This window comes from Accipiter gentilis, chromosome Z (genome assembly GCF_929443795.1).
Source record: "Accipiter gentilis chromosome Z, bAccGen1.1, whole genome shotgun sequence".
Classification (NCBI taxonomy): domain Eukaryota; kingdom Metazoa; phylum Chordata; class Aves; order Accipitriformes; family Accipitridae; genus Astur; species Astur gentilis.
The window spans coordinates 40,250,452-40,276,867 of record NC_064919.1 but is presented as its reverse complement, the minus strand read 5'-3'; the positions used below and the strand labels follow the sequence as shown (position 1 = coordinate 40,276,867).

General features: G+C 36.5%; 1 protein-coding gene across 1 annotated transcript in view; it reads right to left on the bottom strand.

The window, feature by feature from the left end:
* Positions 1-665: 665 nt before the first annotated feature.
* The window catches only part of MFSD14B (major facilitator superfamily domain containing 14B), a 33,985-nt gene continuing 8,234 nt past the window's right edge, over positions 666-26,416 (bottom strand). The window contains exons 3-13 of the mRNA XM_049796188.1: positions 22,264-22,359; positions 17,852-17,914; positions 15,420-15,547; positions 14,433-14,547; positions 12,404-12,622; positions 11,171-11,284; positions 10,545-10,616; positions 8,415-8,527; positions 7,390-7,487; positions 5,375-5,532; positions 666-1,149 (exon numbers count right to left, since the gene is read on the bottom strand). Of these exons, the coding sequence (XP_049652145.1) occupies positions 946-1,149; positions 5,375-5,532; positions 7,390-7,487; positions 8,415-8,527; positions 10,545-10,616; positions 11,171-11,284; positions 12,404-12,622; positions 14,433-14,547; positions 15,420-15,547; positions 17,852-17,914; positions 22,264-22,359 (1,380 nt within the window). The 3' untranslated portion in view covers positions 666-945. The remainder of the gene's footprint in view (positions 1,150-5,374; positions 5,533-7,389; positions 7,488-8,414; positions 8,528-10,544; positions 10,617-11,170; positions 11,285-12,403; positions 12,623-14,432; positions 14,548-15,419; positions 15,548-17,851; positions 17,915-22,263; positions 22,360-26,416) is intronic.

The window sequence follows — 26,416 nt, the reverse complement described above, 5'->3', positions numbered from 1 at the left end:
AATATGATTAATAACTGAACACTAAGTAGCAGTTAAGGCAGGAGTGAAAAGAATTAATAGGAAAGATTATTTCATATGGCAGATAAAGTGACAAAATGCAATAAATATACATATTTCTTGATGTAAACTACTCTGGCACCCACTATTTTTCCTGCGAAGTCAGGAGTGTCCATATTTCTGATGCTGCTCACTTTATAATTAAAATTCTATTTTTTATCAGCAAAACATTAATGTGACCAGTGCTTTCAGGTGCCATCTGGATTTGCTTTAACTGGTCAGAACTGACTGTTCTGGAATGTAGATTTAAGACTTCAATATGACCTTCGTTTATGGGTAATGACTTGTCATGTGTGATCATACACACTCGGAAGTCATCTCAGTTTCATCATTGCTTTCTGGTAACTAGTGGACTTCTCGTTACTAAGCAATATTTGAGAATGTACCTTCAGGAAATTCAACTACTACTTTTATGGATAACCACTATTTCAGATACCAGAACTATATAGATCAGTCCCTCTCACATCATGAGGACTACGTGTGGCATACATGCAGACAAAGGCATAAGAAATGCAAAACAACCTTTAACAGCGGTGGCAGAAACTGTTCTGCCTCAAACCTGGTTATTTTGCATACAACTTTGGGAACTGAACATTGAAACTTTAAAAAAAATAATCTATTACATCTGTACATTCAGGTTTCTACCCAATACCAGGATTTGACATAGCATTTGCAGTCCAATATTGGGTAGAATCACACCTAGTTGTGACCTGCCGTGCTAAAAAAAATCTCCTGGAAGTATGGTATCAACCTCAATACAGCATGTGACCTTCCCTTGCACACAGCTGCCTTCCCTTCAGAGGCCAGGCACTCTGTACAACCCACCAAGCTTCCAGAGCTGCAATTCAGTGCATGAATTTGTTACATAGACTCCTCAGAAGTTATCCTTCATACACTGCTATCTTGCAGCAATGGTTCAATGTCCTCTTCACTGCTTCGGTCGAGGTTGTTACTCAGAGTACTGCTGATGCTGTTGCTGTGTTTTCTGGTACTGCTGGCTTTGCTGTGCTCAGGAATGAATAAGGCAACTAGAAAAGCCAGAAGAACAATGCATGCTCCAACCAGGAAGGGTGGACCAGGAATGATTGCTCTCTGCAGGGAAACAAGCATATAAAAGAATTAATGAAGTTTTAGACATTGACTTCTGCATTAACAACTATACCACTAAGGCAGGATATAATGGGAGACGTATTTACAGTGACTATAACATTTATGCAAACAAGTTCATATGTGCACTGCAACATGAATTTTCGGCATCTACAATCTCTAAGAATTCCTAACCTGATCTGCACACTGATCTAAAAAACAGAAACATGCACAAAACTATCAACTGGCAATAGGATTGCCTAGTAAATGAAACAGACATTGACTGATGCTTCTTCATAGTTTTTTTTTCCTTTAGGCAACATGCCTGTTAAATCAGCAAGACTCCTCTGGACATTAATAGGATAAGGTTTCAACATCCAGAAGTACAAATGCTCCATAAATCTTGAACTTCACTTCACTTTTTCCACTTGCTTCCATGGCTGACGTATTTTAGAATCAAGTTAGCTGAATAAACAAACATCCCCAAAAACTAATATGTGAGTGACAAAAGTAACAGCAGGCTATGCAGTACTGTTCTCACTGCAGAGACAGGTTGTTGGCATGTATGGTAACTTGGTACTTGGAGTTATTCTCTCTTGCTTCTACAGTTTACGATAACCACAATTAAAAACAAGCACCAGAAAGGTTCTAAGACTAATTTTAAATCAGCTAAGTTTGACAACAATACTCTACAAAAGAAAGTGTCAGCAATCCAGTGATTTTTTTTTCCATCGTAAACAGTTTTTCTGTATTTTTGTCAACTAAAACTGAATAAAAATCAGAAGATGAAACTTGCCAATTCATTGCACTTTTTTTTCTACCAAATGAAATGCAGGAAGTTATTCTAATATGAAGTGGGAAAGTACCTGAAATTAAGCATACAGTAACAAGATATTTCCCTTGCTTCAACCTGTTACAACCAGAGGCCTAATTTTTCAGCTGATGGTCTCTAAATTTAAAGGATATAATCATATTCACAAAATGTATATTAACAATATTACTTAAATCTTCAAGCGGTGGTAAGCTCGCAGTACTTAAAGAATGTAATAAACTTCCATAAATTAATATCCTCATTTGTAGCAAAACAGTTGATAAATCTCAGCAGCTTTTGAAAATCCCACTATTGCAGTTTTACAGAAAGGAGTAAGAAGCTTTAAAAAACAGCCCTGCTTATTGCATTGACAAACATTATTACTCTCCAAACACAGCCTGACTGCCCTGTTTGCTGTAAGAACTCCGTGTGAATAATTATAACGATGCAAGCTCACTCTCTTCTTCAGGCTCTCCAGTTTTGAAAACAGTTATTTAAATGGGAATTAAGACAGATATGCTTAACTTTTACTATTTATGCTCTGCAGAGCAGATACACAATCTTTCTTGAATAGGTGCATCAAATCATTTCTTTGATGGAACAGAATCACAAGTGAGACCTGTAATAACATTGCAACTCTCCCACATAGATGAGAAAAAAAAAAAAGTTATGTTCAGTAAAATCCTATTCTTAAGTACTTTAGAGTAACACAAATGCATACTTAAAGGTAAGTCAAAAAAAGAAAAAATTAAGTTTGAGCTGTTAAAAAAAACAAACCACCACACACAAGTGACCACTAGGATGTATTCTCCTCCATTTACTCTGCATGTTACATAACTGAAATTTGCATCCAGACTTTCCTGTCACCACTGTTTGAATATGGAGGTTTACAAAACCATCATATCTAACAATTTGTTTTAGTACTCTGTCCATCAGTGAACACAGAATATTTTATATCTGAAAGGTATAATACTAAATTATGACAATAATCAGTTTTCACTAGTTAAGTTAAACTTAGATGGTTTTGTTTTTTTAAACAGATTTCTCTCAAAGTAAAATGTGTCAGAAGTTACACAAACAAATTTATTCTTCACATTAATAATTTTAACAATACCTATATAAATAACCTATTTCTGATAGCAACTTAAAAATCTATTTCCTGTAGTTGCAGTAACAACTAGAATTACAGTAGTGAAAAGAAAGGAAGAACTGTTTTCATTTCACCTCAACAGTACACTGGGTTAGATCAAGGTTCAGCACAGTGACAATGGATTCTCAATTGAGTTCCTATAGACTCATAATTTTTGACAAGCAGGGATAGAATACAAGCTCAAGCATCAAAAAAATTTTAACAATGCTCGTCACAGACTAGAACACGTATCAGTTAACTGCAGTTCCACAGACAGCCAATAACTTTTTAAAACAAGGTACTTGACCATTTAAACTTGTTATTAAAATGCTTCTTAGTGAACATTAATTAGCACTAAATAAAATAAACATTTTTCAAACTACATATATCTGCAAAGAAACTCCTAGTCATCAGTTTAAAACACTGAACAAAATCAAGAAAGGTAGCTTGCATTTGTGCCTTGCAAATCCAAAGTACTTGTACTAGTGTTGTAAACTAGGCTTGCACACATTTGCTAATCTCCTTGTCTAATCTTGGCACATTGCCTGGTTTTTACTTCACTCATTTTACTTAGATCAATTTTTAAAGCTACATAATATTTAAATTGTGGAGTTCTTTCCCACTGTTATATTAGGCTTGAACATAAGAAATAGTAGGATAAAAATTTTATTGTTATTTTCCTGAATTATAGTTTTACATGTTAGGTGCCTGGTAACTATTAACAGGGAGAGATGTAGTTACAGACATTTAACAAAGTTTATGAGTACATACATAATTAAACATAAGAGCTGTCCCACTGAAATCAGAATAAAAAGCAATCCTAATTATGCAAATACCTACTGATTTGCTCTACTGCTATCTAAAAGATATCTACTTATTCTCTTAAGCAGGTTTTCAGGAAAACAAGGATGTCGGAAACAATGGTTTAATTTACACTTACAGCTTAGAAAAATCACTATTTTATAAGCTCATACATTAGGCTTCAGCGCAGAAATTTCTTCTACCACAAGCTTTAGAAAACTCCACAACAGAAGTTCTGACTTGTTCATAACTTACTGGAACAGTCAGTTGCTCCACTCAAATAACTCTTCAACAAAAAAGATACATGGATATGCTTAAAGTAACAGAACATACTGAAAGTACTTGTAACCAAGAAAAAGCTTATGTGATTTGATGCTTTAAAAAACAGAGTTCAAGAGAGAAATTTTAACCAGTGGAAGCATGACAAAGCTCTTGAAAACCTGAAATCATGATTATAAATAAAGGTTTTCCTGTATTTTACTACAGTTTCCTTTTTGTACAAGAAAAGTGTCTTTGCCCCCTTACTCTAAAACTCTACTCAGTTTGCTTGAGCAAATTACGAAGCACCGCACCATAGGAACTGCAGTGAGCGAGCAGTATGTTGAAGCACTGGTTACACTTCATGCCTGGTAAGATGCACAGACTGGGGGATGAACAAGAAACAGTTGTTTCCACAGTAACAGCCACCAGTTGTTTACATATTCAGCTAATCTGTTGTCTTTATCAACCACCTTAATTACAAGCTAATGAATCATTATCTGTCTGAAAAGTCCATTCTTAGTATTTTGACAAAGCAATGGAATTGTAGCTGAAGAGGTCACAGCAATCAAGCTAAAAAGAAAAAAGGGTCCATAAAATTCTCCAGACTCTAGTAAGCATAAATTTGATATTTTGGAAGCCAAATAGGAAAGAACAAAGCAGACAAAAATGCAGACATGAAACAAAGCTTGAAGGAATAAAAGAAAAGACTGAAGGGAGTTCCAATGAAATCTTGTATAGGACTGACTTCTCTCCCGGCCCCCACAAGGTGAAGAACAGCATTGTTACTGCCATTGGGGGGGGGGGGGGGGGTGAAACAAAAGTTCTCAACTGTATACTGAATTACTGTATACATGAGTAATTAACCTATTGCTATAAGGTTCAAAGATAAACTTTGTTACAATTTACCGAGTTACCAAAAGTGACCTTCTTACCATCAAAATTTCATGTTTCACTGTAATTTGGGATTATAGCTGTGTTTTGAGTAGATTTATATCAAAAGAAGTTAACTGGTTCTATTAGAATACTGAAACCAAAGCTGCTACTACCCTAAATGTAATTATTTACTATCAAATTTAAATTATGAGCTATCTTAACAGTTCAAAGCAGCTGACAAGTAAGAATTAAGTGGTTCAAGAATTAGATATCAAGATTTTAAATCAATCAAAAATGACAGATTTTTACCCTTATGAGTTCTACACTGCAAACTTCACACCAAATTTTAAACTTACCTCATCACTGGGATCTTGCATTGCTTTTTTTCCAGAAGCCTGATCAGGTGGCAATTCATTGAGCTCCACATGAAAGAGAAAAAAAATAAAGCCATACAGTGCTGGTCCCAGGCCGTTGCACAGACCTCTTATTCCAGTTATTATTCCTTGGACAACACCTAATGAATGGGGGGGTGGAGAAAAAAAAAAAAGAGTAGGATTTTTTTTTTTAATCAAGAATGAAACATGCACAGCCAACAGCTTTGAGTGTATTCTAATGGCTGTTCCAAAATAGCACATCTCAATTATTTCTACATACTAAGATCTTAAGAAACACACTGAAGACAACTTTGCTAGATTAAAATAATCCTCTGTGTGACCATAGTTCTGTCACTGTACCTGCATGTTACCAGAAGCAATAAGAGTTTTGAATATGACCAAATTTATGTGCAAGTCTAATTTTCTCTATTAGAGTCCTTCCACCCTCAACCAAAGTCTACAATGAAGAAAGCACAAGTTGAGTGTGGTACCTGCTCAATTTATTTTCAAGTGAAATTTAGAGTAATATATCTATGTGTTAAGGGTTGTTATTGGCAAAATATGCACAAACGGTAACAGGTTTCTTCCCCTCACCAGTCTAAACCCAGGATTTATTTCAGTACCAAGTAACTTATTCGGGGCAGTAAACTCAGCAGTACTGCAGAAAATTCACAATACTAGATTGGTTACAGTTTTACATTAGACTATTTTAAAAGTTTGATTAATCACAGTTCTATGGGTGTATTTCTGTTTCAACATCATTAAGTGATTGTGACAACAGTGTAAAAAGTTTTTTGACAATCTTGCAGATTAAGATTCTACAGAATGCTATTTTTACAATATTAGTAGTCTGCATATCCCCTTCCTTCTTAAGGCAGAAACTTGTAAAATGGAAGGAAAGAAAACACGCCAAAAAGAAAGTTGTCCAATTTTTTTCTTCATAGGTTGACATGTAAGCTTAAAATCTTTGTGCCACTAGGTGGCAAAACTTCACTCTAGAAACTATTTTATGCCTAAGCTATTAATAGTATTTTCCGCTATATAAACTGAAAGATCAGTGACTTCTGTCAACTTAACTTTAAACTACTCATTTCATGACTTAGGTAGAAAACTAGTATTTTAAAACTCTTTTAAATGTCTCTATTTGAAACAAAAATGGGGGAGAGGCAAATAAAAAAAGCCATGTAAAATACTGTCTTTTGCACCTTTCAAACTCAATACAAATCTGCCTCCTAGAACTGCACCTTCTTTGTAGCTCCCATATTAACTGCACTAATCTAACTTCAAGTTGTACAGTGTTAAAGCAAGACTGATACTTATGATTTATACATGCAGGATTTTTTTAAAGAGAACACTAAATTCAGTTATTATATGCCAGTGTTATAATTTGTGATAACCGCTTCCCTCACTTCATTTTAAATGAAGAGTTATTTCTGATTGTTCATTCCCCTTCACATCAAAAAAAATAAATTTTTCTACCTTCTCAGATCAACTCTTTACTCAAGTTTCCTTTTCTATTCCTTGAAAATCTGAAGTATTATAGCAAATAGGGCCAACTTTTCCACACAGGACAGAGCTTCTTGTATAGTTTTATTTCAATGTGGTAAGATGTGGGTTTAGTTTCCATTTAAAAGACGGTATTGTTACATATAATCCTCACTATCTACTTAGAGAATATTACTTTTAATAAAAAAGAGGAAGGAAAAAACATGAAAGTTACCACATCTGGTTTTGTTGCCTTTGTAGTACTTTTACAGGAAGCTAGAACAGAATTAGCTAGTCAGACAGAAACTATGTATTTTTGCAATGCAAATTTGATAAATTTGTGTACCTCCTTCCTCTCTGCATAGATTGGCAGACTTCCACAGCTACTACCAAAGAAACTTATTACTCAATGTATTCAAGAAGTACACCTAGACAAGTATTCTGCTTTCTAGACAGAAGAATCATCCAAGAAAGCAGTCTGATGCTGAAACTGAAATTCATTCAATACTCACCTTGCTGATATGACTCTGCATTTCGTGAAACCAGAGCACTGATGGCTGGGAACGTAACACTTGACATTGCCGCTACTGCTCCTGCTGCCCACATCATCCTGTGTTAAATACATAGTTTGAATTAAAAATGAGACTGCCCATATAATTACTCCCCACGCCCCCAAAAAGGGCCACAAGGGTACCCTCGTTTAAGTCTTAAATGCCCTTTCAAAAGTACTTTTAAAATTAAAATACATAAAGACCAGAAATTATCTGGTCAGGGCCTTCTTCCTGCTCCCCTCCCACAAATTATCCTAAACTTGTTGGAACCAAAGCACATTTGATTCTACACTAGCTATTACAGTAGAGGAAAAGACGGGAGTTAAGTGGTGCACAGGCTTTCCCTTTCCAAAGGCTGTACAAAGGAACAATTTCACAGGGTGTCCCAGCGAGGCAGTTGTCTAACTTGTATAACTCACTAGGAAGTACTCTGATAAAGAACAAGCATTCATCACTGTTAGTAGGACAAACTTTGTGAGACAAAAAAAAAAAGCTGTTATAGCTTACAGTTCTTGTTCACTTTACTTACAGGCAGTTTTTCCAACAAAAGAAGCTCTAGTTTCCAAGACCAAATATAGTTATAGTAAGAGAATGACATTAGAAAAAAAATAAAAGAAAAAAAGTAGAGGTTGAGTAACTGCTTGATAGAATGGATCTAGTGGAATTACTGGAGAGAACATACTACTTACTAGCTTGTGAGTTTAAGAAAAAGTTTTAACCACATTTGTAGATGTAAAACTCAGTGGACCAAAACGGTGCAAAGACTCCTTTTTCAAAGGGGCTGTTAGTCTGCAATGTACACTATATACTTGGAAAATTCTATCATTTCTACATGTGCAACATATAGACCAAACTTTGGTAGTGTAATGCAAACAAGAATGCTTAATTCACAGAACTTTTAAAGATCCATGACAACAGAACTAAATTTCTTAGAAAAACATTTTCAATTCCTTAACAGGTATGTACCTACAAAAATGTGTGCTTACCAAGACTGAGATCCAAAACCATACCAAGCCAACTGAAGGATTTGAAAGCCAAGGCCAAGGAGAACTGTATTTTTGTTCCCTATAGACCTCATCAAGACACTGAGAAACACAGTCTGCAAGAGAAATTAGTTCATCCAAAAGTTATTTTAAAAAGCCAGATTGATAAGTAATTTCTCCTTCTGCAAAAAGTAATTCAGAACACCTTTCAACTGCTGAGGAAATTCACACTATCCATGCTTTTACTTTCCCTGTATTAAGTCCAAAAAGCAGTCTAGTCATATCAACATTTGATGTACAGACATTCTTAACTATCAAAGGGTTTCTGCTTCAGGACACCAAGAAGCATAGGTATCGCCTTTCCTACTAGACATTTTACTTCAGTGTCTGTTTCTACTGTAAACAGGCTTTTGTTTCCATCTCTATAATTCTGTTTCATTACAGACTAGAGAGTTCCACAATAAATGCTGGTCCCAAGTTAAGATAGTACAGGCTACATATGGGTTGAATTTACCAGTATCTACAAATTCTAGGGGAAGAAAAAAAAAAAAAAGACTTTAGTTCAGAAAAAAGAAATCTCTTTAGGTCAGGTGAATTACTATCCAAATTTACAATTAAAACCAAAACGTAAATCCTGCTGCTTTTCCAACTTCACCAGAGGCATTGAAATTTGGCCAAGGCCAACTCCTAGGCATCTTTAATTTTCTGCTGACTCTTTACACCACTGATGATGGTTTTACTTGCACATGGAAACTAATCCTAAAGGAAGACCACTGTTTTTCATCTGCTATAAGTGTTACTGCTGAGGGGGAAAGAGGACCCAATTCAGATACAACAGCAATATACTCATGGTAAGAAGCAGACTGTTCCTAGTAAGGCAAAGTCCATATGGACAACTGCACTCAGTTAACAGAGCACACATTTTTCTTTAACATGAGAAACTCGGCAATGCATCACTAAAAAAAAAAAACAGAGAAAAGGAACCAGAAGGACAGCAGAGCACACTTCCACTCTCACATACGTCTTACCCTAGTTTTCTTGTTTCTCATTCGTAGACAAAGCTAGTCTGAAAGCTAAATAGCAAAAATACAGTAATTCTATCCACATGTGATCAGTTCTTTCTGGAGATATCCAACATGCCAACATAAATCAGTATTTATGAAGCAAAGCTTACATCAATAAGCTGCACTCTTCAAAGAGTTCAAAAATCAATGCAGAGTTTCCTCATTTTAACACTGGAAATTATGAACCAGAAGGGCAGCCATTTTAGACATTTTTAGCAAAAATACTGGTCTGAATCAAGTACAATTGGCAAAGGTGAGTACACGTAACAGCATCAGAACAAACCACAGAGGAAGGATTAAAATAATGACTTGAATTGATAAAGAAGGACACAACTGTCTCCAGTAAGACTGGTAAACACTGAGGAATGTGTTGTTCAGATCAAAACAGTAAGACCTCCACTCTGCGAAGGATGACAAGAACATTACAGCACACTGCATGTGCCATTCCTCTTCCTGTTATCACAACAGGAAGACAAACTGTACTCATAAAGAAACCAAAGATCACATCATAAAAACTGTTTGATTTCTCAAAAGTATAAAGGACCTGTCCAAAAACTAGCTCACCATTGCCAAGTAAGAGGTATGAAAGCAATATACCAAGGCCTCACAGTTCCTCAGCCTACGTGCTGAGCCTAAGTAACCCTGGACAGACCATGTCAATACCTGCATTGTTTGTATCCAAGTTTGATAGCATGAGCCAGCTGAATACGTGTAAGCAGCATGACTTTTGCTTAAAATAATGTTTTCCTTTCAGAAGGCCTTGCATTAAGTAACCAATTTCCTACATCATTTTAATCATTTAAAGCCAGAGTTCCAGTAAATTTACTGATCCAAGCTTAGCAAATTTTAGTTTCATTTTCTGATGCCCAGGTCCAGTACTTATGAGGAAAGCAGATTTAAAGCAATACACTTACACAGACTATATATGAATATAACCTTTAGTGAATGCAAGATACACTGGCATTTTAGAGCATGTATGAAGGTTATAGACAAGCTTAATAGTCAGAAGAGTGTGCCTCAGCATTCAGTTTGTACTGTTTAATAAAACACTGGAAAGAATAAAGCTTACCTGAGCTATTATAGACAGAATGCCTACCACAGCTATAAATGCCGCAATGCTAGCGGATCCAAAACCTATAATCTGAAGAGAAGCAGAAAATGCATAAACCAAATGCCAAACAGAATCCAGGACAATCACTAGCAAAGAGTTATCTTCTTCAAAGAGAAAACACTGATCCCTGCTTATAATCTAAATCCATACAGGAAGTGTCTACTTTCAAGAACAATCCTTAACTCAACTGCTTGCCAAGTAATCTACACAAGAAAAAAAAAACAACTGCCTTGAAAAAAGGAGACAGAGGAAGTCATGTAACTGGAAGTTGAAGTTCTCTATACCCTCCCACAGACACAGTATCTTTTCAACAGGCAAGATCCCACCTCAAGACATGGAAACTGCTGCTCTGAATGGAAACAAAAGTCTGCTTAACTTTACGAACACATGCTTCAACTGTGGCAGGGTGTATGCATCAGGACTCAAGTGTTATTCAGTTCCTGGCTTCGCAGAGTACCCTGCCTTTATTTTTTTAAGGCTGTATTTTGCCAGAAAGCAGTTTTCTGAGCAAAGTCTTCAACAAGAAACAGGTCTTAGGGAATACTTAAACATCCTTAGTAAGATATGAAGACACCAACGTTTACCTGTCGCAAGTACAGGAAAAAGCTAGAATACTGGCCAGCCTCAGGCAGATAGGAGAGAAACACTGTAATGCAGATCAGGAGAACCGTAGAATCTTTTCTGACCTTCTTCAGAGACTGTAAAACAAAGAAATAAAACAAGTATTGAAACATTTATAAAAAGTCTAATGAAAGCATAAACAACGCAGAAGGTGGATTCACTTTTTTAAAATCCATTTTTAAAAGTCACACAGGGAAGCAGTTAGATTGAACATTAAGTTAGAAACAACTCCCTGTTATACAAAGTTAGTGATATCTGATTCTTCTGCAAAGTTGCCGTTTGATTTTTGAAGCTACTGTTCAGTGCCAAATTACAAGCATTCCCTGAAAACAGCACCATGTCATACTTGGGGAAATGCACAATATCTTCTAATTGATCACCATAATAATCTGTTCTGAAAGATGCTAGCAAGTAATACAGCTTCATTACAACTGTTTCTCTTCCCAAATTATGAGTATTTTTCCTTGTACATTTCTTATACTTTTTCACCCATAATAGGAATCACTTTGAGTAAAGAATAAATTGTGGAAAACAAATTCTTTTACTGCAGTCTTTCAGGCATGTCACTTATCTCTCAACATTCACAACCAGTTCCCAGCAGGATGTATCTTGTGAAGAACAATCACTCTTTCCTCTCTTAAGTTATCAAGGTGTAACACAATCACAAATTAGCTAAGTAACTGTGAATAAGTAAACAAGTTACTAGCAAGACTGTATGGCATGTTTTAACCCTTCCTATATACGCCTGCAGAAAAATCAGGCTTTATAGATCCATTCTGTATTAAAAAGAAATCACATATAACCACAAGTGGAATTCAAGAGTGGGGAGAGATATTGCCAAACAAAAGTACAAAGCATAAAATAAATATGGAAAAGTCTTAACAATATCAGGTTTTAGGGTCTGTAGCAGTGTAAGAATTCAGCATTTCTCTTACAATAGAAGTTAGAAAGTAAGTTAGAAAAGTAACACATTTTCCCTTTCGATTTCACACCAAACATTGTCTCCAATTCAAGAACCACTCAATCAACAAAATTTGGTTTGGTTTTTAAATGTAGCTATATCTTTTTGTGCAAGAGCAGAGAACAGATATTATGGTATACTGAACAGTCAAGCTACCAATAAGATTAAAGATTTCTCAAGCTTACAAAATGCAATTAATTATTATTTATTAATTACTTATTGAAGTGCATCTTACTGCAAAAGGGTCTGCTTGTTCCCATGATATAGAAGCTCCCCATGAAGCAGGTCTCATTTTTTCTGGCAGAGATTCTGGCACAGCTAGCAGGATGAAGCAGATGTCCGCAACGGCCACCAATGTAGCCACCAGTACGACAAGGTTATCTCCGTAGCTGGCAGACAGGTATGCTCCAATGGCAGGACTAGTTACCAAGCTTGCTGCAAAGGTGGCAGATACCTATGCACAATAACAGTTTACCAGCTTGTCAAAGTGGTTATTCTGCCATTGCAGAAAAATGAAGTACTTGCTCAACACCACCACCAGTCCCCAGAAGTGTGGCTTTAAAAAAGAACATCACTCAAAATTTAAGTTAAAAAAAAAATAATAAAAATCACTTATGACAGTAAATATGGTTCTAAATAAATTTTCTCTAACCTCTTCCACAGCCCACCATACAAGACAGGATTTGCAGTCAAAGAGTGAGTCTGGCTCAAAGGAAAACATTTTTTGTTTTCCAATTATGAATTTGATGAGATTTCACCAAAGTTGTCAGCACATTTAAATGCCTACCTATGTGAACCTGAGCCTCAGCACTCTGGGTAATACATACAGTAATCCATAATGCCTTTGCTAACAGTTTGCACTTTAAAATGCATAGCTACCACTGGATATCACAGCAAACTAGGAAATCGTTAGCTGTGACAAGAACTTCAACAACAACTGTATTTCTTCACGCTAAGTTGTAGTGACATGCAACTACTAACAGATCACTTACTATATTCACATAGAGCCAAACCTGATGAAAAAAATCAAGCGCTATAGTTAAGTTTCACTATTAAAATCTCCAGAAAAGGCTAGAATAAAGCTAGTTAGTTTGTTGTTTATTTTTTTTTAAATTACTACTCTTTTCCAGTCCCCAAAACACTGTGTAACTATTTTATAGGTAAGAACACAAGGTAGAAATTTAGCTTTATACCAAGCTAGAAAAAAAATCCTAAGGAAAAGGCGTAACAAACAAACTGATTAGAAAGAGATACAGACCTCATCAAAACAACTGTACTTTTGTCTATCACTTTATAGATTTTTAGATCAAGTTGTTCCTGTTAACAAAAAACCTGTTTGAAGGCAGGCAAATACACGCTTTAAATATACTTATGGCCCTCTTCACAGGCAGGAGAAATAAAGTGCAAATTCCAGACCTTTTAAACCTGTTTTGTGCTCTGCTACAACCATACACACAGGTTTGGTTCAAAAGAACCAAGTCCTTTATTTTCTTAACTGCTAAATCAACATCTGAGGAATCATATGTCCCTAATGCTAAAAATAAAAGGAAACCTTAACAACTTGAAGCACAGTACAGTAAGCCAAAAATCAAGTTCATGAGTATCTGTATAGTGAAAACAGATGCACAGAGGATGAAGGGATAAATGACATTCAAAGGCTAAGGGCATCTACCAATGGGCCTCTAAAACCTAAACCAATATAGATATTCAGGAAACATATTCCTAACCAGGAATTATATTATTACTGGAAAGGCTAGTTTATACTAACTGAACTATTTGCCTCTTGCTAATTAAGAAAGGTCATGACTAAGTTACTAAAAATACTGCATTATGCATTTTCACCCTTCCTGCCTGTTTTGACTATAGAAAAAGCCATTCTCTTCTAAAAAGAAATCACAAACTAAAAATGCAATTTACAGGTGGTGGAAAGATGTTGCCAAATCAAGTATTAAATAACTTGCATTGCCTTTAACAACATTTCTTGTTCGGTCTGGGCAACTTAAAACATGGGTTTTTTTACACATGCCCTCTATGCAGATAAAGTTGTCAAATTCTTATTCTGTTCCTACGAGCACTGAGCAGTCTGTGCAGCAGTAAAAAGTCTAAATTAGATTTCCCAGACTCTAACATGGTGCCTTGATACATGGTTCATTCCTTTCTCTATCAACTTCATTACATTAATCAGGAAACAATCTGTGCAACAAAACACAAGTTCAATACAAAGGTCATAATCAGACCTTTTTTTCAAGTTTAGCGTATCTTACCAGTCCATAGGCTGTAATTCTTTCATGTTCTTGTGTTACATCAGCTACATAGGCAAATATTACAGAAAAGGTAACAGAAAAGATTCCAGATACCGAAATCATAGCGAAGTACCACCTAATGATTTAAAAGCAACAGTTAGAAAGTTTAAGCTAAGACCTCTTGCTTTCCCCTTACTAATCAAGCAAGTTTGTATTTAAGCTGAGAAGTGTTCCTCAAGAACTAATAATGCAGAGCTTCACTGGAAATGATTGATTGTGGAATCTCACTTAAATATTGGAAAACAGCATTTTGATTTTTTTATATTCTACTGTTTACTTTACCTCAGCCTAAAAGAAGTGGCCCCTTCAGGATATGATACCTATACATTTTCACATTCTCAAAGCTGAAGCAAGTTTAAGTTATGAAAAAGGAACTATCTTAGAACTGTTTCTCAACCAGTTAAAGAATAAACTATCATATATAATGTTTCAGAAGCTGAACTCTGAATACACTCAGAGTACACAAAGTTCTTTTGTAATCCTAAGTTTCACAATGAATGTAAATGAAACTGAAACCAAGTCAATTCCACTCAGTTAAGACTTCAAAGTTGCCTAATCAAAGAGTTAAAAGATCTCATTTGCAGCAATTATATTTTTCTGTGGTCAGTAAATTCTAAGGCTCATTTAGCTTTAAAATATGTTTATTACAGCATTGTCAGCCCTCAAGGGGGGAAAATTAACAGCTGAGTTTAAAACTGAGTTAGACAGAGCTATCAAACCATTTCAATTACTTTTGTACTTGTGTGAAGACAGCAACTAAATCACATTCCATAATTTCTACTTTTAAGATACACAGTTTTAATACCTCTTAAGAGTAACGCAATCACGACTTGAAAGCAAAGTGGCTTTCCTCTTGTCTTATTGTCCCTCTCCCACTTTCCCAGCCTACTCCTCTGACTGAACTTCTGCTGTACTGACCAGCTTGCTACCGCAGTCTGTATCACTTACCATGGACTTATTCTCATTAATGGAATCGGGGCACAGGTGAAGAAAACTGTAAGAAGAAGAAAAGATTTTCTTCCCCATGCATCAGATAGAGCACCTATTAGCGGAGCACTGAGGAAGGACAAAAAACCCTGCGACAGAAGAAAAACAATTAATATGTCTATATTTACATTTCCAAGTTTCACTTTAACTACAATATAAAAAAGGCCTAAAATTGAAATTTGAAGTTAAACACAAAATTGTAGATAACTGAAGTTGTACACAATTTCTTCCACAGTCTACTTTTCTGTGATTCTGATGTTTTATGTTTAAAATCTATTAAACATGAGTGCATTAAAAAACAGGCAAACATTTTTTCAGGACCAATTTGATTCAATATACAAGTACCACAGACTGCAAAAGCTACTTAAAAATTTCTAAAATCTGCAGTCTAGTTTCACAAAGGACATCTTCTTAGCGTCCATCATGAGACTTAGTGCTAGATGCCAAACACAAATTCCCCTCTAATTTGGACTGTCTTAAGGGAGAGTTTTGGGTAACGTAACTGTACTCTGAAACAAATTAAGGAGAACACATACTGCTTTATACTACATATTTATCATGTACAGGACATTTGTACATTGCAAGAGCTATGGGGACCATCTGAGCAAGCTTGACAATTTGAGACAATGGAACACCATAATATTCCAATGGCTAAAGTCAGACTTACAGATACAGTTGTCATGGAGAAAATTGACTGAGGATCAAATACTAGATTTTTCAGCATTTCATAAAGTCCTACGATCTAGGCCTCAAATCTGTTCTCTATTACACAGAAGAATTAAAATAAGCAAAGCCTTTCACAGGTTAACTGTGAAACCTCCAGAACAGATACATCTTCCCCCTAATTAGTATATTGCTCTCTCATCAATCCAACACTGCCATAAATCCAAACACTAGTAAATACATGGGTCTGTAAGCAACTCAATACACCAGAAGTCTACTCCAACTAACTTCAGGTAACCTCTGGTATTCAAATTCAAATATAGTCACCTTCAAGTTTAACACATGTGTACAGACTACTGTAGTAAATCAATATTCTGCCAAGTTCCAATAAACAACTCTGAATCCACTGATTTCAGTAAGTAAATTGAGAGCAAAAGCTATAAAGCCACACCAGCGGATGCTAGGAAAGTTAGTTGCCTTACTCGGATGAAATTAATGGTTTTGCTCCTTAGAGTCAAGTTTCAGTAGACTATGAACTAACATGTTTTGCTAACTGTCACCCAAAACCCTTTTGGTATTTCATAAACAGAAGTTTAAAGAAAATACTGGACACTGAAGTCTAGGCTCACTCTGGTCTATGCTACCGTGTATTAAACCTGTTAGAGCAATACATATATTTAGACCATGCACTTTTCTACAGATATGCTCTATAGAAAATATATGGAGAACCCTCCATTCACTACGTTTAAGTGATACTCATAGTTACACTGCACTGTGAACAAAAAGAGTTGAAAGAAAACACCCAAGAGGAACATGAACTTTGTTCTTCTAAGACATCAATGCAAAGTTAACTTCCTCTTCCAGTTTGAGACTTCCTGACATCCTTAGCACGTGGTGTTCTGCCAATCCACCGTGAAAGTTATCAAGACAGTAAGTCCATCCTAAAGATGTCATATTCTTACAGCTAAAAAAAATGCTTTTGATTTGTTACAGAATACAAAGCTAAATAATTTCTGGGTGCTATAAATTAACTTAGTCAAATTACACTAAATGCTTTGAAGCTGCTCGGTACAACAGTTAGCAAAGAGAGACTTTGAAGTTTTAGCTATGCTAGAGAAATTTTGCAAGCTTTTTTTGTGGCAACAATCCAGCATGACCACTGTGTGAATGCAGACGTGTAAGTAGGCTGCAAGCCACCCTGAATATCTTGACCATCACAGAATGCTCAAAAACTGATAAAAAAAAGACCAGGAAAAAAACCCCAACCAACAAAACAACAAACAAAAAGCCAAACAACCCTGCTGAAAATTAGCTTTTATACCACATCTTGGACAAAATCAAGTGCTTCATTTTTATCTCAATGGTATCATCATGGCTGCATTAATCTGCTTCTGATATAAATCATCTCACATTAGGAAGCAGACATTAAAAACCTAGCTCCATTTTCAGAAGGATCCTTATCAAGATTACAATAGCTGCAACTGGTACCTATTCAAATAAGAGGAATTTAAACTTCTGAAAAATATTCCACTTGCTTCAAGATGCTACCATTTAGCAGCAAAGCTAGAACTGAGACCAAGAACACAACCATTACAATGAAAAAATGGTTTAAGAATTAATTACATTTTCACTGTTTTGTATATTCTTATGGAGAATGCAGGAGAGCCAAATTACAATACAGGAACACACAGAATATTTAGGTCAGAGGTTTTAAAAAAAAAATATCTTACCTTAACACCTTGAATAAGACCATTCATTAAAAATGTATGATGGGAGAATGTTTCATGTAAGACCTGACACAGAAAAAAAAGCATTATTTGAATCAGTAGAGACAGGAGAAGGTTGATTCAAAGTTTAAAAATGATTTGTAAAACAGGATACCTCTACTGGGACTTGTTAAAAAAGTATCTTATCCCAGAATTACACTCTTAATTGTCTTCACAAGAAAATATTGATAAGGTTTAATATCAATGTATTGGCATAAATACCTCTGCTGGCACAGATCGCACAGTACTGCAGAAATAATTTGGTATGGAGTACTTTGGTCAGAAAGGGGATCAATGTAAACAAAAAGCATCTCCATGTGGTACAAATCACAGAATTTTTGAGGTAGGTAACTCCTTCAAAAGATTGACTCAGTCATTGCTAATTAGAAGTGAACATGAGATTCAGCTAGCTTACTCTGTCAAGAAATAAACAGTGTTATATTCACCACAGCTCAAAAAGGCACTGTGCAAACTGTTTCTGAATGAATTGCAGATATTCAATAGTCACACCGAAACACTTCTGATGAACAAGTAGATGCTTATAAATACCAGCAACAGTTCTGAGTGTTTCATGTATTCTTTAAGTACAGCTATGAATTCATTTGAAGTGCTTTACCAGCAGTCTTAATTCAAGGACAAGCATGTTAATCTATACTGAACAGATTTACCATAAATATGCAAGAGTTAAAAAGCCTCACAGGTGCTACTGTGTCAACTAAAAAAGATACTGCAACAATCGCATGTATGCACACACACTTCAAATTAATTTGTTGGTTTTATCTATAGGTAAGTGCCAACAACCACAAAAATTATATGCATACTGAGAAAACCACTAGCCTGAAGAGACACAATACTTTAGCGTCACTGAAAAGTATCAGCATCATTTTTCAAGGATGACTGAGATTCTCAGATCATAGGTTTAATAAAGGTGGTTGTTCCCATGTTAACTACTGGTCAGATAAATCTGCTTATTTATACCCCTTTTCTTCCTGGTCTCATCATCTGTTTAGATATTTAGAACAATTTTGCACCTGTTTGACCACTGATCTTATGATACCAATGGAGGAAAAAAAAAAGTCAGGGTGCAAATTAAGAGATCTAAAAGCAGATGTCTTCCAAGTGAGAAAAAAAAAAAAAAAAAAAGGCAAAAAAAAAAAGCAAGCAGGAAGCTCAGAGAGTCAAATCTAATTACCCTTCTGCAAAGTGTTCCCCAGTATTCTTCCTGGGAGACAACCACTAATGATACTGGTTCAAGATTTTGAGCTTTCTGTTACTTTATAGACAAGAGAAATGCAAGCTGACAAACTGGTAGAGGGAGCTGCTTTACTCAAGTTCTACCAATGGAAATACTTATATATTCAAAAAAAGATTACATTGAAGACAGAATATGCCATTAAGTGATTAATATTGCTTACAGTGATTTACTAATATTGCCTTACAAGGCCATAAATAAGAATAATGAGCATAAGTTTTGGGTAGTCTGTGAGCAAAACAGCCTTTGTGTGCTTTATAAACACTTTAAATCTTTTCTTCTCTTAGTGTCATACAACAACCACCACAGCTTTGCTGATGGATGTCAAAAGAAGTGAAAAAGTAATCTAAAAAAATTAACTTTAAATAATCTCAGCTATCACAGAACACATACAATACATACATAATACACAACACATTTTAATCTGATTTAATGTTGACAGTGACCTGGAGAATCACAACACAACCACAAAAAATTTGAGTGATCATGAGCTTTGATCAATAGGCCAGACATTTCCATTTCTGCCCTTCCCACCAGACAAACCTGCTTGAGCAAAAGTGGGTAGCTAGCAATTCAAAGGCTGAACCTTGCCCATAAGAAAGCTCTACATGACTTCTATTACTGCTGGCTGATCAGCAGGTCAAGGTAAATTACCACAAGTATGTTACAAGACAGAAGGGTGCAAAGTATCAAACCAGATTTCAAATTATTTAAAAAACCAGCAGCCTTTCAATGTGTGCAAAGCTGATTACAAATAAAGGTGATCAGCCCCTAGAACACAGAAGTCATTTACACCTCTGTAAGGTAAGTTACACCATTATATGTAACTCAGTGCTTTAATTTAAGTTTTCAGTCCCATGCAACAGCCTCTTAGGTATTCAAGAACACATAAGAGAGAAACACAACATTCAAAATACGACACATTCAAGACCACGAATCTAATGAATCCAAATATTTCAGTCAAAATAAGACTTTAGCTTTAAATTAGAAGCATTTCATACACTCCCATTAGACACAGTGCAAGGATAAATACTGGTTTGGGTATGTATGGTGGGGTTTTGGTAGCAGGGGAGGGAGCCACAGGGGTGGTTCCTGTGAGAAGCTGCTGGAAGCTTCCCCAGCTCCAAGTCGGACCAGCCTCTGGAAGGGGAACCTGCAGTGAGTAGTGGTTTGGGAATGTGAGAGGAACCCCTCTGCAGACACCGAGGTCAGTGAGGAAGGAGGGGAGGAGGAGTGCTGGAGGAGGGGGTGCCCCTGCAGCCTGTGGTGAGACGGCAGGCTGTCTGTCCCCCCCAGTCCATGGAGGGGAGTAGGGGAGCAGATGCCCACCTGCAGCCCGGGGACGACCCCATGCCAGAGCAGGGGGATGCCCCCAAAGATGGCCATGACTCCATGGGAAAGCCCGCGCTGGAGCAGCCTGTGCCTGAAGGACTGCAGCCCGAGGGAAGGACCCACACTGCAGCAGTTCATGGAGGACTGTCTCTGGTGGGAGGGACCCCACGCTGGAGAAGGGGACTAGTGAGGAGTCCTCCCCCTCAGGAGGAAGGGGCACAGACCCCATGTGTGCCAAACTGACCCCAACCCCCATCCACTGTCCCCCCCTGCACTGCTGTGGAGGGAGAAGATGGAAAAAACTGGGAGTGGAGTTGAGCCGGGAAGGAGGGAGGGGTGGGGGGAAGGTGTTTTTAAGAATTGGGTTTTACTTCTCAATACCCTTGTTTTGATTTGATTGGTAGCAAATTAAATTGATTTTGTGTTTTCCCCAAGTTGAGCCTGTCTTTTGCCCGTGACCGTAAGTGGTGAGTGAGTGATATCTCCCTGTCCTTGTCTCGACCTGCGAGCTTTTCTTTATATTTTCTCATCATCCCACCAGAGCCGGGGGAAAGAAGTGAGCGAGCGGCTTCATGGTGCTTTGTCACCAGCTGGGCTTAAACCACGACAATACCAATTTCACAAATTAACATTTCAGCTGCATTTGACTTACAGTAAAAATTCATATGAAACTGTTTCGGTTTGAGTACACTACTGAGGAATTACTGAAGGACCCACCTACCATATAGTTTTATTATAGTGGGGTTTTTTTTGAATACTGTGTAAGAATTACTATTTGCACGTTATCTCTTTAAATGAGAAGTGTCAAGCTTGGGCAACTTTAAGTTGAGCATTTCATTTATGAAAAAAAGGAAAGAAAAAAAACAAGAAACAAGAAAGAGCACCCAGTTTAAGCTTCCCTGTATTTTGACACTAGCAAGACAGCATGACAAGCTCGTCATTTAGTGAGACATTTACTTTATGGAAATATGTTAACCATTTATAGGGACTTTTTTATTATTAAGCTACATTAAGATTGGTGATTGTCTTTAGGAAGGTTAGAAAAACACCTTTCAAGAGTTATGTAGGTGATTTTATTTGGAGTTCGGGGAAGGAAAATAATTAACTCCAAGATCTTTAAATCCCACAAAACCTTGCTCATCATGTATTCAAAGCGCTCTCAGATATTATCTGATGAAAAACTGGACTAATAGACTTTTGATGACTTCTCTCAGGCAGGCCTGATTTCAATGAGTAAGACCCATGTCTTCAGATGAAAGGCTTCATATCCTATTACCAAACGCTCAAATTATCTATTCATCTGGAAAATAACTACATTCCAGAACAGATTAAATATTTATAAAATTCATTTCTTACTTGAAAGCCTTTAAATTTTACTTAAAGTTACCTGATGGCAAAACAGCCAGCCCACAATAGTGTACAAAGTTGACTATGGGATGCATAGTTTATTTAATTGTTATGACTGGAAGATGAATTGAACTATGAAGCCTTAGAAAAAGCCAGAACTTCCAGAGAGACCTTCATCAGTACACTAAACTGATGTTACTACAGAAGGCAAATAAAAGTTAAGAGTAGTACAGCATTTTTCTAATTTATTTTTCACTATCTTTTAGTCTTTCAGCTGTCCACATCTCAGCTGTTGTATATTACTATTGCACAGTGTTGAATGTTAAAACTCCTGGAATTCAGTTAATGAGGTAAGCAGGAAGAGTAAAACAAATTAAAACCCTGATCCCTACGAATTAGCAAGTTAACTTTTGTCATTACTGCCAAGATGAGAGCTGATACTTACCGTTAGCATTGGAGTTGTCAACAGCCCCCAGGCAAAGAATTCTAGAAATATGACCACCACCGCATGGTATACGCTTGGTCGACCAATACCTTGTTGCTAAGAAAGAAAAACACATGCAGTGGTTGTACACATCCAGTTCATTACATGTGCAAAGATCACTTACAAACATATTTTGAGTATAACCAGCTTTCAGGATGACCTATTACCAAGCCATTGGGAATAATAATAAGCCAAACAAGGGTGGAGAAAAGTTATTACAAAAAACCTAAAAATCTCCAGGGAAATTGAGGAATTTTGTTCCCTCGAACTCTTGCTGACTGAAAAGAATTATTTTCCCCATTCCTGACAGTGCTCTGTACTGCTCCCATCTCCAGTTTGCCTTTAGGCTTCCTCCCCCTTGATCACTATTCACAAGCCTTCCACAGCAGTGTAACAAAGGGGGTAACTCTCCCTGCTACCTCCACAACTGGCAACAAAACAGATCTGCTTTATAAAGATCACATCACCATTACAACAAAACGATGACAATACACATAATCAGAAAAGCACCAATTTTTGTATTTGAAACTGCCAAAGCACAAGAAAAGAAGGGGCAGCTTACGCCATCTGTACAACTGCTTTCTGTCGACTGCAGACCAACTGATCGCATTGCTCTTGTGTGCCCATAGACTAGAGACCCAGGAGCTATTCTACTGGTCAACAAGTAATGCCAGGAAGAATTAGCAAACTATGGAAGTGCTCACGATGCTGTTGAAACTGCTGCCATTCAAGACCCAAAAACTCGATCCCAGACAAAAGATCTAGAATCTTTTTATTTAGACGAACCAGGCAGAAGCCTTGAGTAAAGCAGATTTAACCAGAACTGCTGCTTTGTTTCATTTCTATATGCTCCTTGCCACAATAACTGTTTTACAAAGTTTTTGGGTTCTAAAATTACTCTTTCCCCTCACCTTTACCCTGTAGAAGATTGTTTTTTCAGTGTTTCTAGCAAATCCAAAGCCATTACACTCCCACAAGGCTAGCAGTTCTTAGAAAGGAGCAGTACAGCTCTCTGATCTGATACTCCCATCACAACTGAAGTTTACCCAAAATATAAAAGGACGCTTCTGTTGCACATTGGGCAATCTAATAATGCATGATTCAGTTGAAGAGATACCATCTAGTGACAAGTATCAACCAGACTGTCATTTCAGCAGGTGGAGAGTATGGAGAACATGAAACTCAGGGTATCCCAGTGAACTCAAAAATAAGTCAGGACAGCCTACAACAAAGAGCAGAGCAGACACACATGTAATGTCTGTCCCCTACTCAGTACCTTTCATCTAGATTGGTAGGAATTACAGGTTTAGAAAACACTTGTATTACAAAATTCATTTAAGCTAACAGCCTACAGTAAAGATTTTTAAGGAAATCCCTACTGCCTGGACAGTCTAAGTGCCCAGATCTCTAATAATTTTTAAATCTATCAGTTTATCAAAACTTGTAGCAGCTAACTAAAAGTAATGCAGACAGCATTTCTTCTAGCCACTAAGATTCAAATTATTTTCTACATCGAAGCTTGGTTCAAAGCTTGAGGATTTCTCCTGGGAAACAATATGATAATATCATAGATCAAAGATTATCTGTGAGAGGCTGATAACTTTCAAGCATTATTAACATTTCTCTGTAGGTTACCATGCAATTTTTTATCTCTAAATAGCAAAGATTCTGAAGACTGGGGTGGGGGGAGGGTGTCAAAAATCTTCCTCATATAAGATGACTGCAAGTACTTCTACACAATGTAATGGGATAACAATTTTAAGAGTATTTTTTTGCCAAGATGTATATCACTCAGACTAGCACTTAACATAGATCACACTAAAGTCTGAAGATCCCTTCCACAGGAGCTTCCTCCGGAAAAGGCAAATTTTACAGCAGAGAGTAAGGGACTCCCCAGCCTTTCTCCTGCCTCTACTTTACTTCCCTCCCACCTCTATATCACTAGGCATGATGTTGGGCAATAAACCTCTAGTATGCATTCAAGAAAGAGTTCTAATGCCACTAAAAATGAAGTTTTGGAGTGTTTGTTTGGGTTTTTTTCATAATGTTTTTATTACATGCAAATTTAATCTGAGATTTACATAGTTCACCAGAAAGATGATGTACATACACATTCAAAAAGGCATGCATGTTTTTTTCCTCAGAAGTCATTTAAAAACTTCTGTGGAAGAAAAGTATTTTTGCTGTACTGAGCCTAAATTAGTATTTCTTGGATATTAAAACAGTCTGCGAATCATTTGGCGGTATCTTGCAGCTTACAGATAGCTGCACTGTACTAGAAACCCATAAATCTCTATAGCCTTTTGGATTCAAGACATAACCTGGAAAAGTAGAATTTAAATCCTGAAAGGAACATGTACCTGTCAAAATGAAGTCAAGCATCCGACATCAGATATACCAATAGCTACCAATCTATGATCCACATAAGACTGTAGTTGATGATTTTCAGTTTTCTGAGAAAGCCCTAAATACCTAGATTAATTAAAGAACACTTGTGGAAATGGCTTTACCAGGAAACTAAAATAATGCAAACAGGAAAATTCACTGACATCGTCAAATGGACCAATGCAGATACTTACTTCTGGATGTCCATCTTTCCTGTAGTTCCTAAAGGCTCTTAACACAAAAGCTTTCAATGTTTAATCAAGCATCAAGTTATTTTCAAGAAAAGAAAATAGTTTATGACTGATGACGTACACAGTCTGGACCACTGATAGAAAAGCAACAAAAACTCTTTACTCATTTAAAAATCAAAGAGCTTTCTATAAACACTTCACACTTGATTTTAAGATGAAGCTACCCCAGAACTAATGGTTGTGGCTTATTTCTATATTGAGAAAATACTTTGCAACAGAACACAACTGCATGCAATTTACATAAAGAATGAACTTGAGACACATATGTGAAAAACAGTTACAAACTTAAGCACAAAGAGCTTTAGGCTTCTTGAACTAGACAATATGGGGACAACCTACTGAATTTTTTATGGTTAAAAAGATGTAAGTAGAATTTCAGAAATAGCGCAGATACGGTCAACATACAAGTTGCTTTCATCACAACCCACCCCCAGATTTTAAAGTCTTAATGTTAAAAATGAAGTGCCATCAGGAAAGTCTTAAAACTCTTACAGGCTTATTTTCTATCCACACAGATCATCTTCATATGACAGCCCAGTGTGTGGGCTGAGAAACTATGTATGAACATTACTATGGCTTTCAAATGCAGCTGCTGGTCAAGCTATTATACTTGCATAATCAATAATGAGCAAAACATTACATAATCTCAAATGCTTAACAATAAAAGTTTAAGGCCATCATTATACATCCAAAGTCCTAGAAGTTCTAACAAAATATCTGCTACTTCTCCAGTTTTGCCCTTCTGCTCTTTCTATGCTTCTTTTCGCCTATACCAAAGTCTAAAAAGAAAAATTTTTTCTTCTGCCTTTATCGGAGGCACAATAAACCTAAAAGTTAATCTGAAGACAACAAGGAGAACTACTGGGGTGCAATACAAATTTTTTTTTTTTTTAAAGCAGAACACAGCTGTTGAACATTAATAAACCCATGAGAAGATGTCAAGATCATAAATCCAGCTGGCAGGGAAATGCTCATAGAAAAGGAGGAAAAATTGCAATTTAGTATCAGTAAGAATATCTTATCTTAGACATTTTGAAGGAGAGCTAGTACAATTCACCCTAAAATACTCCACAGCAAGATGCAGTTTTATAGCCAGTGCCAAATCTTCAGAGCAAAGCTAGAATTGATGGTATTAATTTATTTGCACAACTTTTAGGTAACTATCTCTGTTAATTCAAGTCTGTAATTTAACAATTAAAATTGTTCGAATGGCTACAAAAACATCTTAACATCCAATTTCAAACATGCTTAACTCTTTGTTTCTCTTAAGCAACATACATATTTCCGAACAAAACCACTTCTCACTGTTCAAATCCTGAAGTCCTCCAGAGCGCTTTTTCAAACTTTTCACATTTTGATGCAGGCCATATAGTCCTGCCAGGCAGATTAAGACAAAGACTCTAATGGATAAATACAGGATGCTTTTTTTCTCCCATGAGGGTGCTCCTACGTAGCATGCCCAGAGCTGGAGTTTCAAT